The sequence below is a fragment of the Lycium barbarum genome, chromosome 5 (genome assembly GCF_019175385.1).
Source record: "Lycium barbarum isolate Lr01 chromosome 5, ASM1917538v2, whole genome shotgun sequence".
NCBI lineage: Eukaryota > Viridiplantae > Streptophyta > Magnoliopsida > Solanales > Solanaceae > Lycium > Lycium barbarum.
This window is the reverse complement of record NC_083341.1, coordinates 10,238,286-10,250,869: the sequence shown is the minus strand read 5'-3', so window position 1 is coordinate 10,250,869 and position 12,584 is coordinate 10,238,286. Positions and strand designations below refer to the sequence as shown.

Here is a 12,584-nt window from a genome sequence, read left to right as displayed (position 1 = left end):
TCATTCTGATGTCTGGGGTCCTACTCAAACACTTTATTTACATGGTAGTCGATGGTTTGTTACTTTTATCAATTGTTGCACTAGAATGACATGGGTATATCTGTTAAAAGCCAAAAGTGAAGTTTTCTCTTGTTTTAAGTCATTTCATAAGATGATTTGTACTCAGTTTGAGGCTAAGATAAAGATATTTCGAATTGACAATGGCACAGAATACATGGATAAAACTTTTGGAGCTTACTTGGAGTCTTTTGGGATAATTCATCAAACTAGTTGTCCTTATACTAGTGCACAAAATGGGATTCCTGAAAGAAAAAATAGGTATTTGTTAGAAGTAGCAAGATCCCTTTTGTTTACCATGAATCTGCCAAAGCCTTACTGGGAGGATGCCATTCTAGTAGCTGCCTACCTCATCAATAGAATGCCACTTAAAACTCTTAATTTTCGGAGTCCTTTAGAAGCTTTAAAGGGTAAAAATGACTATACTGTTCCTCCAAAGATATTTGGGTGTGTTTGCTTTGTTCACGCTAGGAACTCTGGGAAACTTGAACCTAGAGCTCTTAAATGTGTCTTTATTGGGTATTCTCCAACACAGAAAGGGTACAAATGTTATCACCCTCCTTCTAGGAGATTCTTTGTCAGTATGGATGTTACCTTTCGGGAATCTGAGCCCTGTTTCAGTATTACACCATCACCTCTTCAGGGGGAGAATTATAAGGAAGAAGAGATGGTTTTTCCTAGTTCTATTGTTGAAACTACTGCCACAAGCGAAAGTGAAATTGGAGAAAGAATTCAGGGGGAGACTATTGAAACTGCCATAAGAGAAAGTGAAATTGGAGAAAGAATTCAGGGGGAGACTGTTGGGCGTTTGGATAGGCCTGATTTGATAACTTACTCAAGGAGAAATAGAGCAGAAGAAGTCATCATGCAACCTGCCGAAGCCGAACCTTCTTCTTCTGGTGAGTTATCTATACTTCCTAATGAGTTAGATTTGCCTATTGCTCACAGGAAAGAAGTCAGATCTTGCACTAAACACCCTTTATCCAACTTCGTTTCCTATAATTATTTATCTCCCTCCTATAGAGCCTTTGCCTTGTCCATTTCTTCTGTGTCTATTCCCCAGAATTGGAGGGAAGCTTTTGCAGATTCTAAGTGGAAGCAAGCTATGATGGAAGAAATGAAGGCTTTATCAAAGAATGAGACTTGGGAACTTGTCGCATCACCACCAGACAAGAAGTTGGTTGGTTGCAAATGGGTTTTCACTGTAAAACATAAAGCTGATGGTTCCATTGAAAGGTTCAAAGCAAGATTGGTGGCTAAAGGATTCACTCAGACTTTTGGAGTGGATTATCAAGAGACATTTGCTCCTGTTGCAAAAATGAATACTATTAAAATTCTTCTATCTTGTGCAGCTAATCTTGACTGGGACTTGCAACAGTTTGATGTGAAGAATGCATTTCTTCATGGAGAGACTTAGAAGAAGAGGTGTATATGGATATTCCTCCTGGTTTTGGTACTGAACAAAGTCAAGGAAAGGTATGCAGACTGAAGAAAGCCTTGTACGGATTGAAGCAATCTCCTAGAGCTTGGTTTGACAGATTCTATAAAGCAATGATCTCCTTTGGTTACCAACAAAGCAATGCGGATCACACCCTCTTTATACGACATTTAAAGGGTAAACTCACTTTTCTCATAGTTTATGTTGATGACATAGTAATGACAGGAGATGACAAAGAGGAGATGACCCGATTGAAGAAGTTGTTGGCACAGGAATTTGAGATCAAGGATCTAGGAAAATTGCAGTACTTCTTGGGAATTGAAGTTGCTAGATCAAAAAGAGGAATCTTTATTTCTCAAAGAAAGTATATTCTGGATCTCTTGAAAGAAACAGGTATGACAGGTTGCAAACTAGCAGAATCACCCATTGAAAGCAATCACAAACTACAAAGCGGAGTTGGAAAGTCAGTTGATAAAGAGAGATATCAGAGGCTGGTTGGAAGACTCATTTATCCCTCTCACACTAGACCAGACATAGCCTATTCAGTCAGCCTAGTGATTCAGTTTATGCATGATCCTCGAGATCCTCATATGCAAGCTGTCTTTCACATTTTGCGGTATCTGAAGTCTGCTCCAGGAAAAGGTCTACTTTACTCCAGACATGGTCACCTCCAAATAGAAGCCTTTACCGATGCAGATTGGGCTGGATCTTTAGATGACAGAAGGTCTACATCCGGTTACTGTACACTCGTAGGAGGAAACTTGGTCACTTGGAGAAGCAAGAAGCAAAGTGTAGTTGCTAGATCAAGTGCGGAGGCAGAATATAGAGCTATGGCCCAGGGTGTTTGCGAACTTTTGTGGTTACAAAAGTCACTAGAAGAATTGAGATTGTCTGAAAAAAGGAAACTTTCCTTGTATTGTGACAACAAGGCTGCAATCAGTATAGCTCGAAATCCAGTCCAGCATGACCGAACAAAGCACGTTGAAATTGATCGACACTTCATCAAAGAAAAAGTCACGGGTGGTGTCTTGAGTTTATTCCACGTGTCATCAGAAAAACAACTAGCTGATGTGTTTACTAAAGGCCTCAACAAACGAACTTTTCATACACTGGTTTGCAAGTTGGGCATATGTGACATCTTTGCACCAACTTGAGGGGGAGTGTTGATTTGGTATTAATGATTAAGATTGAGATGTTGATTTGATATTGATGATTAAGATTGATAGCTTAATTTTAGGAATATATTGTATTGATGTAAATGATTAGGAATTGATTGTGTAATATTGTCTTTCCTTATCTAGTCTTAGAACTCATGTATAAGTACCCATTCTTATGGATTGTATATTCATTCAGAAATACAAGAAGCCCTTTCTTCTTGCTAAAAATCTTCAGATAATAACTTTCTTAAATTTTTGGTTGATTAATCCTTCCCCTAGCCTTTCAAATTTAGTGTTACCCATAACTCACTTCTAGTAATATTATTTATTCGCATATATTTTTAATTAGTCAAGTATAATTTTATTTATGCAATTCAATTAATATTTTTGACAGATGAAATGACTCATTATATGATTTATATATAATTCAATAAATAATCATTTTTTGTTCTTTGGCTGATTAATCCTTCCTCTAGAAGGTCTGCATCGGTTACTTAGTGATGGTAGGTGATTCTCTAGTGGCTTGGAAGTCAAAGAAGCAATCAAATGTATATAGGAGCTCAGCTGAAGATGAGTATAGGAGCTTGGCAACTGCAGTTACAGAGATCATTTGGCTACAAGGACTGAGGAAGGACTTGGGAATTGAAATTCAGAAACCAATTGAAGTGTTAACTGACAGTACGGAAGCAATGCAACTAGCAGCAAATCTAGTATATCATGAAAGAACTAAGCACATTGAGATTGATTGTCACTTTATAAGAGAAAAGATCACTCAAGGCTTGGTAGTCACAAAATACATCCCAAAACAAGATCAACCAGCAAATCTTCTAACCAAGGGGCTAAGCAAAGTTCAGCATCACTATCTCAGTTCCAAACTAGGTGTTCAAAGCATATTTGCACTGCCTAGTTTAAGGGGGAGTATATAAGTTAGTGATGAAAAAATTAGTTAAAGTTAGTTAGAAGCAGCAGGGTAGTTTAGTCTTTACACAATATCCCAAAATTAGTTACAACTCCTAGAGTTAGTTACTTCACACAGCTATATATAAAACTGTGTATTGAGTGTATACACACGAAAATATATTAAAATTCTACTCTTTTCTTCTTCAATACAAGTCTATCAATGAATTCTCCCTTTTCCTCATTTCAATTTACAACATTTTCACCCCCAGTTTTGGTTCGTCTTGGTTACTGGAAAATTATTAGTGATTCATTGGGGATATGGAAAATTGGCAATACTCTCTTTTGCACTTGTCCAACGCGAGGACTCCTTAAGCATGTTTGTGGAGACACATCACACTTTCCCACATCCCCCGGTTGATTTCATGCTGCTATATGGGATGGCAATATGAGCACACTTCACATATTTATGTTTTAAGTGTGTGTGTGTTGTTTCTTCCTTTTACGTGGAATATGTTTCTTTTAGAACATGTATGATCGTGATTGCTTTGTTTCATACGATTTAGTGACTATGATTGTTCCTCCTTGATAACCTCCCCTGAACTTGAATTGGTTTTTCAGGAACAGTTTTAAATAGTAGTATAAAATCACCTCCATCTGACGAGATTGCAGTCTAGATGTATGTAGAAAAAGGTAGAATAGGGATGAGGAATTAGACAAAAGAGGGGAGGAGGGGGAGGTGCCCGGGGGGTGGGGGGGATACAAAGATGATTTAATCAATTCAACAACAACATACCACAAGTGGGGGTCAGGGGAGGATAGGATGTACACAGACCTTAGCCCTACCTTTGTGGGATAGAGAGGTTGTTTCAGAAATTAAAGACTCTTGTGTCAAAAGAAAAGAAAAGATAGGAAAATAAAAGATAAGGAATTTGACGCAGAAAAAGATATGACAACAAAAATAACAATTCAACACACTTCATTAATTTATCCTGCAAAACAGTCTCAAAAGGAAAGAAGAAGACTCAAATATTTTGATTAAATGTGATTTCCATCACCCGCCAATACTTCAGGGGAAAATCCAAAATGCCGCTTGCGATTATTTAAAGATAGTTCTGTATAAAGTTTTAGAATAGAAGGTTAAGTTTCTTAAACGCATGTTGAGTATGTGATATGATAGTACAAGTTAGAATGGACACATTGGTTCGTTTGGTCAAGTTAAGGCATCGATTACCAATCATGACTTGATTAAAAATCAGGTCGTGACCAAAATCTTATAACTATCTAATGAAAAACGCATGTAAATTAAACAAAATAATTAACACGCAATCAAAAGATATCTTTTAACCGGCTCCTAATACAATAACTGAGAGTCACTAGTTATCACTACAAGAAATAGGACTTTTTGTAGTCTTTGTAGAAAGTGAAAAAATCGTCATAAAAGACGTTTCGTGGCGATTTACTAGTTTCTGTACGTGATGATCTTGGCTATACTATCTTGGGTAGACTTCAGTAATTGGTTCTTGAATAACGGACAATCGAATGGATTTGCTTGTGTGTTGATCCATCTTTCCTATTCTAGTGTAATCCTTATAGGATGCTGGTTGATTTGGCTCTGGCAAAGTAGCAGATGCAGTACTGAGAATATGAGCTATCAAAGCAGTTGTAGGTCTTTGATCCAAATCATTTTGAACACATAACAACCCAATATGTATACATCTCATGATTTCAGATCTTAAATTTGAGTCACCGATAAGAGTTGAATCTACAAGTTCCATAGCGTTGCCATCTTTCCACAGCTTCCAAGCCTATAAATACCGACAGAGTGTTCATAGTGTCCTCTAAAGGTTATAAAAAACAATTGAATGTTGTAGAAGGATAATGTTAAAATGGCTTTATGCGTAAACTTATATGCAATATCTATTAAATCAATAATATATATTAGGATTTGAACATGATAATATTATGTACAAACATACATGATGCAGAAGACATTACTATTGCAGTTGGGAGAAACATGAATAGAACTGAAAAATACATACTATCGAAAGATAAGTAAGGGGATCACCTATTTAATACTTTTAATTTACACTTACATGGGCAAGAAGGTCATCAAATTTATCTTCTTGATAAAATGATCTATTTCTCTTTCCACTTATTATCTCCAGAAGAAGCACACCGAAACTGAATACATCAGACTTCACAGAGAACTGACCATGCATCGCATATTCTGGAGACATGTAGCCGCTAACAAATAAAAATAAATCACATTAATTAACAATATGATAAAAAGACCAATCCATAAAAAATTTGAAGTTATATTTTAACACTAAGTACGCGCATGCACACTTGACACGTGTGGCATCAATAGTTTTTTAAAAAAAGGGCAGAGCCTGGTGCACTTACTATGTGCCAACAATTATGCCAGTGCTTCCTTCAGTTTGATCAACTCCAAAAATCCTAGCCATGCCAAAATCTGAAATTTTTGGGTTCATGTCTTTGTCTAACAAAATATTGCTTGCTTTAAGATCACGATGTATGATTCGAGGACGAGAATCTTCATGAAGATAAACTAATCCTCGTACTATTCCTCTAATAATCTTGTCACGTACTGACCAACTCAAAGCCGCTTGCTTCTTCGTATCTTAAACATACCATAAGAGTTACTAAATATAGAAATTGACAGTATTTTGTAGACATACTAAAAAGAAAAGTAAGACTCATAAATTGAATAAGGGAGTATAAGCAAACCAACCAAATAAGAAATAGTCGAGGCTTTTGTTGGGCACGAACTCATAGATGAGTATCTTTTCTTCTCCTTCCAAGCAAAAACCGAGCAGTCTCACTAAATTTCTATGTTGAAGCTTAGCTACAAGTACAACCTCATTCTTAAATTCATCTACACCTTGGCTTGACCTTCTTGATAGTCTTTTTACAGCTATCTCTTGTCCAGTTACAAGCTCACCCTGAATGACTTAAAGAATTGTGAATGGATATTTTGAGTTTTATATTATCAAGTCTCCTAACACAAGTAATTATCCATAAGAAATGGGATTAGTGATCTGGAAAATATAACGTGTCATATAAATCGGAGTAATCATGAATCTACTTTACCTTATATACATCACCAAATCCACCAACACCAATTTTGTTTTCCATAGAGAAGCAGTTAGTGGCAGCTTCAATTGTATTAAAGTCATATTGCAAGGATTCAGCGGTTAGAATCCCACTAAGATCAACTGCAACTTATGTAAATACATAGAAGAGAAGAAATAATTAATTAAGGAAAACAAAGGACTTGAATACTAAAAGCATAAAGATCATAATTATAGTAGAATCTTACCATTCATCTTCTTTAGAATATTATTTCTTTTCCTCCTCCTTCTCCTCAGTAGCAAAGGAAAGAGTCCACTGGATAATAGAAACAAAAGAACGAGTGGAACGACTACACAAAGAATTAGGACTACATGTTTTGGAATTCCATTATGCCCTGCATCAACAATTCAAGAATTCAAATTCATATAATGTAATTATTTATCTTTGATATGATATTTTCGTTTTTTTCATGTACCGCTACTAATAGTTTGGTGTATTCTGCCATGTTATTTTATCATTCGGATTATGAAGCTTACCCTCTCGACAAATTAAAATTCGTGCGCCTGATAGGCCTGTTAAGAACAAAGCATTTGGCTTGCTATTGTATCTAAACAGTACCTTGATTATAGGACAGAGCAGGTGGCTTGCTGTTGTAGAAGGAGTATTCTTCATACCTCATAAAACAACTGGGAAATCGAACTCTAGCACCCCTAGGTTCATCAGGAAACTTATGGACTACTTTGATCACAATCCTAAGGCACTTTAGGCAAGCAGAAGAAGAAAGATCAGGAATGCATTGAGCTAAGGCATAAATTGTTTTGTTAACAGTTAAATTGGCTTCTCTAGTGGCGAATTTCTTGCCTATCGAATGATCACTAGCAGCCTGAGTCGCCACGTCATCTATCAATTCCCCCAGCTTCTGTTTGAACATGGTCTGTTCATCAGAGGTAATCTGAATAGGATTACGTAGAACATAAGGTTTATCTGGTTTGTTAATTATGGATCCATAATCTGGATCGGGGAAAATTGATCGATTCGTATAACGTAATAAGCACCGGTCCAACCAAAATACAGCCGTTTTTCTGCCGGGGCAGCACTGGATTATATTTTTAGCAGCTATAGTCACACAATCTTGACAATTCCCACTTGAAATATCAGCTCGACACATAAACAAACCATAGATTCTTTCAGAATTACTGCCGCTGCCAGTGGAGGAATTGTAAAAACCATATTTGCTTGAGGCGTTAGAAAAGGTTGAAAGTAGTAAGATGAGGTTGGAATGATAAGAGGAATTTGTACTGTAAGTAGTTGTGTTTGGGCAATAATAGCCATCAAGAGCTGATACTGTAATTCTGATACTTTGGCTGATCAAGAAAAGCACAAGGCATAATGGGATATTCAAACTAGGCATTGTGCAAATTGAACGATCATCAAGTTGACAGAAGGCAAATTTATAGATGCTGAGTAAAGGACCATTTAATCAGTGCGAAGTCTTTAGTTTAGTGTTGGTTGTTGACTTGTTTTCTCCGGTGACTTGGATTTCATTTATGAGTTTAAGTTCTATGCATTATCAATTTAAAAATAGTAGAAAAGTAACCTACTATAACCGATTAAATTTACCAAAAAGCGTAAAAATATCTTTATATTGTCAGTGTATAAGTTTAAATTCTTCGTTGACGGGCAGGTCAAGTTTCAACATCAATGATTGATGGAGCACCCTCTGAGAAACATCCTTATTGCCTTGTGTTGTAACTCAAGAGTCGGGTACAGTAATAAAATTAAGTTTCATAGAAGGATCATATTACTCCCTCCGTCCACTTTTACTTGTTAAGTTCGGACTTTGCACATCTTTGAAGAAACAATAATTGATATGGTATTTTCCCACCGTATGCATATTAATTAATGTTTAGTCTTAAGTCTTGAAAAATGATTAATTAATGCTAAGGGTAAAATATAAAAAAGAAATATGTTTTTCTCTTAACATGCTAAAAGTGACAAGTAAAATTGAAAATATAGTTTTAGTATACTAGACAAGTAAAAGTGACTGGAGCGAGTAGCAGATTTGGGCTATTTGACAAATGACAACATGTTCCTCCTTAAAAGATACTACCTTTCTAATTGGGCTAGTGTCCATTCCCCTCAAATTCTGATGAACTTCACTTCATGGTTAAAACTTATTTTTTTCACGAATTCTGACGAATATCAAAATTTGGTCAAATCCTAACAGATCGTCATAACTTATTGTGTAAAATTTTAATTAGCATGTTTTGTGACACTGAATTCAATCTCTCTAAGCAATACTTTCAGAATACTGAAAAGTGAGTCAGAGGATACTTCTATTACTATAGCTACTAGATATGAAAAGCCCGTGCACAAAATATTATTATTTTTTGCATTTCATGTTCTTACGTCAGTTCCGATATCGATAATATGCGACTTGATAAGTTTGATCTTATAGTAATTTGACGATGGAGAGACAATAATGCAAAGTTGTTGTTTGAGTGAACCAATTAGTTGTTTCAAATTTTTGGTGATTCACTTGATGCAGCTGAAGAGTTGCAAGATGCCAATAACTGCAATTATTGGAAAATAGGTAATTTACTATTATAACTCAACATGATATCAGGATGCTTAACTTCTTTTCCGCATTTTTTTTTGGGTATTCTACAGTAATGACAACTTTAGTTATGATTTTGACTTTCCAAATTTGTTTTCATCTTGTTAAATTTTAATTCCAGAAAAAAATTCTGAAACAACATTCATATTTTTGTAGCTTTCAAATATAAAATAAATATAAAATAAATGCATTATGGGTTTGAAATGCTTAAAAAGCAAATAGGAAGAGTTTGGGATAAGTATACTACTCTGGGTCCCACGGCTCCCATATGTCCCAATGAAGATTCGCTAGCACGTGTCCTTGAGCTCATCACCCAAACATCTACTTATGAAAAACTTTAGGGTAAAGGGCCTGATTTGCCCCTCTACTTTAGTAAAAGGTTCATATTTACCCCCCGTTATACTATCAGGCCATTTATATCCCTACCGTTAGAATAGTTACAATATTTACCCCTATATTTAACCCTTATCCACTGTGGCCAATGTCGTGGGTCAGGCCTGTCCACTGTGGCCAATTACATTGCCACGTAAGAGGCCATGTCAGCAACCCAATTAAATTAGTCCTAAAATTAAAAGATCAAATAATGCCTTCTTCTTCACCATTAAAATGCCTGCTTGATTCTGCAGAAACATATATGCGTTTCTTCAAAAAAATTAAAGACCGATGCATTTAAAGGGCAATCTGCACAAAAAAAAAAATGAAGAGCAAAAATTAAAGACCAGTCCAATTCGTGCAATTTCTTCAAGCAGTGCAGCAGATTATAGCACCAGATAAAAGCAAATCATCATCACAGCCCATTTTTCAGATCAATCAAGATCAATAAAACACTTTTTCCTCATTTTTAAGCTAGAATTTGATAAAGAACTTGAACAAAAACTGCAAAATCCTCTTTTTTTTTCTCCAAATACCTCTTTTTTAAGCTAAAATCCATCAACAAAAACTGAAAAAATCCCTTTTTTTCTCCGATTACCTCATTTCGGAGCTAAAAATTGATAAAGAACTTCAACAAAAACGAAAAAAAAAGTCCCTTTTATCTCCTATTAACTCATATTTGAGCTTAAGTACTTCAACAAAAACTTAAATATCCCTTTTTTCCTCCAATTACCTCAACTTTTAGCTAAAAATTGCTAATGAACTTCAACCAAAAACAAAAACCAAAAAAAAAAAAACTTTTTTCTCCGATTACCTCATTTTTAACCCGAAATTTGCTTATATGTTTCTGCAGGAAACCATATATGCGTTTGGCCATAGATTGCAAGTATATTTCTGCTTCTGCTGCTACTACTAGAGCTGTTTTTCGCAAATACCCACTTTTTAAGGAAATTTTTGCGAGAATTTGAGGGTCAAAAATTAAAGAGCAACCCTAAATAGGGACGTTTGTGCCAATGACCCATCTTTAAGAGTTGGGAACCTAAATGACGTGAATAAAAAAGGGCTATGATGATTATATTCTGGGCTAATAATCAATTCTTGAACATGTTGAAGACAACACTTTAATGGTGAAGAAGAAGAAGACATTATTTGATCTTTTAATTTTAGGATTAATTTAGTTGGGTTGCTGACATGGCCTCTTACGTGGCAATGTAATTGGCCACAGTGGACAGGCCTGGCCCACGACATTGGCCACAGTGGATAAGGGTTAAATATAGGGGTAAATATTGTAACTATTCTAACGGTAGGGGTATAAATGGTCTGATAGTATAACGGGGGGTAAATATAAACTTTTTACTAAAGTAGAGGGGCAAATCAGGCCCTTTTCCCAAAACTTTACGATGGGTGAGGCATAGATATGACATGGTAGGTGAGAAATGTTTTATTATAAGAAAAATTTTACGATGGGTGGGCATAGATATGACATGGTAGGTGGGAAATGTTTTATTATAATTATATTATGAGCCCCATCACTTTATGCTTTCCTCCTCTTGCTTTCTTCTCTCACGTTTTTTGTCATTTCTCTTTCCTCTTTTTTCTCATTTTCTTTTTTTCATCAATTTTAGAATTAATTCTATTATATGTAGATCAATTTTTTTAAGATATTCTTCCGTTTTATTATTTATCTTTTTAATTTTTTCTTAAAAAATCAGTTAAATTACGTACAAAAATAAAAGAAAATAATTGGCACTAAAAAAAAATTAATGTAAAAACTGATAGCCAAATATGAAGGTATATTATGTACCCGAGAAATTTAAAGTTCTAAGTGTCATCAAAGTAGACCCTGAATTTAGTGGTGTGCAAAAATCGATTTAACCTATAAACTGAACCGAAAAAATTTTTTATTGGTTTAGCAATCTATTTGGTTAATGATTTTTAAGTTCTAAGTTTTATGAACTTAAAATTTGAAATCGAGTGAACTTAGAACTTAAAAAATCATTAACCAAATAGATTTCTAAACCAATAACTTTTTTTTCGGTTTAGTTTATTGGTTAAACTGATTTTTACACACCACTAAATTCAGGGTGTACTTTGATGACACTTAAAACTTTGAATTTCTCGGGTACAAAATATAGCAACTTTGAACAATATATACCAAAAGAAAAAGGAAAAAAAGAATTCCAATAAATTTTCTAAGGTGATTTTACTTCTAAAAGCATCCTACATTCATTTTTGCTTATCAGTTTTTGCATTAATTTTTTTTTTAGAGTGCCAATTATTTTCTTTTAAACTTTTACGGAGTTTAACTGATTTTTTTTAAGAAAAAATGGAAAAGATAAATAATAAAATGGAAAAATATCTTAAAAAAATTTGATCTGCGTATAATAGAATTGATTTTAAAATTGATGTAAAAAAAGGGCTTAATACCCAGATGGACCCTTAAACTTGGCATGTTTTGTAAGATAGGCATATAAACTTATAAGGTGACCAGATAGACACTTAAACTTACTCAAAGTGTATTTTTCAAGTTTTTCAGTTGTTTTGAAAACAAAAACTATATTTTTCAAACACTCACAATTTTCATGGCCAAACAAGCCCTAAATATATCACAAAATATTTTTTTTAAAATGCAAAAATAAGGCAAACGCATATACATGAGACTATAAATGTGCACTTAAACCAATAAATACTCGCTAATCGCAATTTTGCAGCTTTCAATTAACTCGGTTTTTTTTTTACACTTGAATAATTAAAAAACAATAACTTTAACCAATAAAAATCCTTAAAAAAAGAAATTTCAAATTATGAAATTTCTTTTTTTTAAGGATTTTCTTCTCGGCTTTACAATTTTCTTAATTTGAAATTTCTTTTACACTTGAAATACTGAACTTAGAAATTTCTTTTTTTAAGGATTTTTATTGGTTAAAGTTATTATTTTTTAATTATTCAA

General features: G+C 34.4%; 1 protein-coding gene across 2 annotated transcripts; it reads right to left on the bottom strand.

The window, feature by feature from the left end:
• Positions 1-4,867: 4,867 nt before the first annotated feature.
• Positions 4,868-8,182, bottom strand: LOC132640405 (cysteine-rich receptor-like protein kinase 44). 2 transcript variants are annotated; one of them, XM_060356990.1, is made up of 7 exons: positions 7,264-8,182; positions 6,893-7,039; positions 6,664-6,794; positions 6,305-6,515; positions 5,956-6,193; positions 5,646-5,796; positions 4,868-5,357 (listed from the first exon to the last, which is right to left on the bottom strand). In XM_060356990.1, the coding sequence occupies exons 1-7, from the start codon at positions 8,054-8,056 to the stop codon at positions 5,043-5,045; spliced, it is 1,986 nt and encodes a 661-aa protein (XP_060212973.1). In that variant the 5' UTR covers positions 8,057-8,182; the 3' UTR covers positions 4,868-5,042. The 2 variants fall into 2 exon arrangements, with proteins under 2 accessions (XP_060212973.1, XP_060212974.1); XM_060356991.1 differs by having other exon boundaries at positions 6,664-6,788.
• Positions 8,183-12,584: the final 4,402 nt, after the last annotated feature.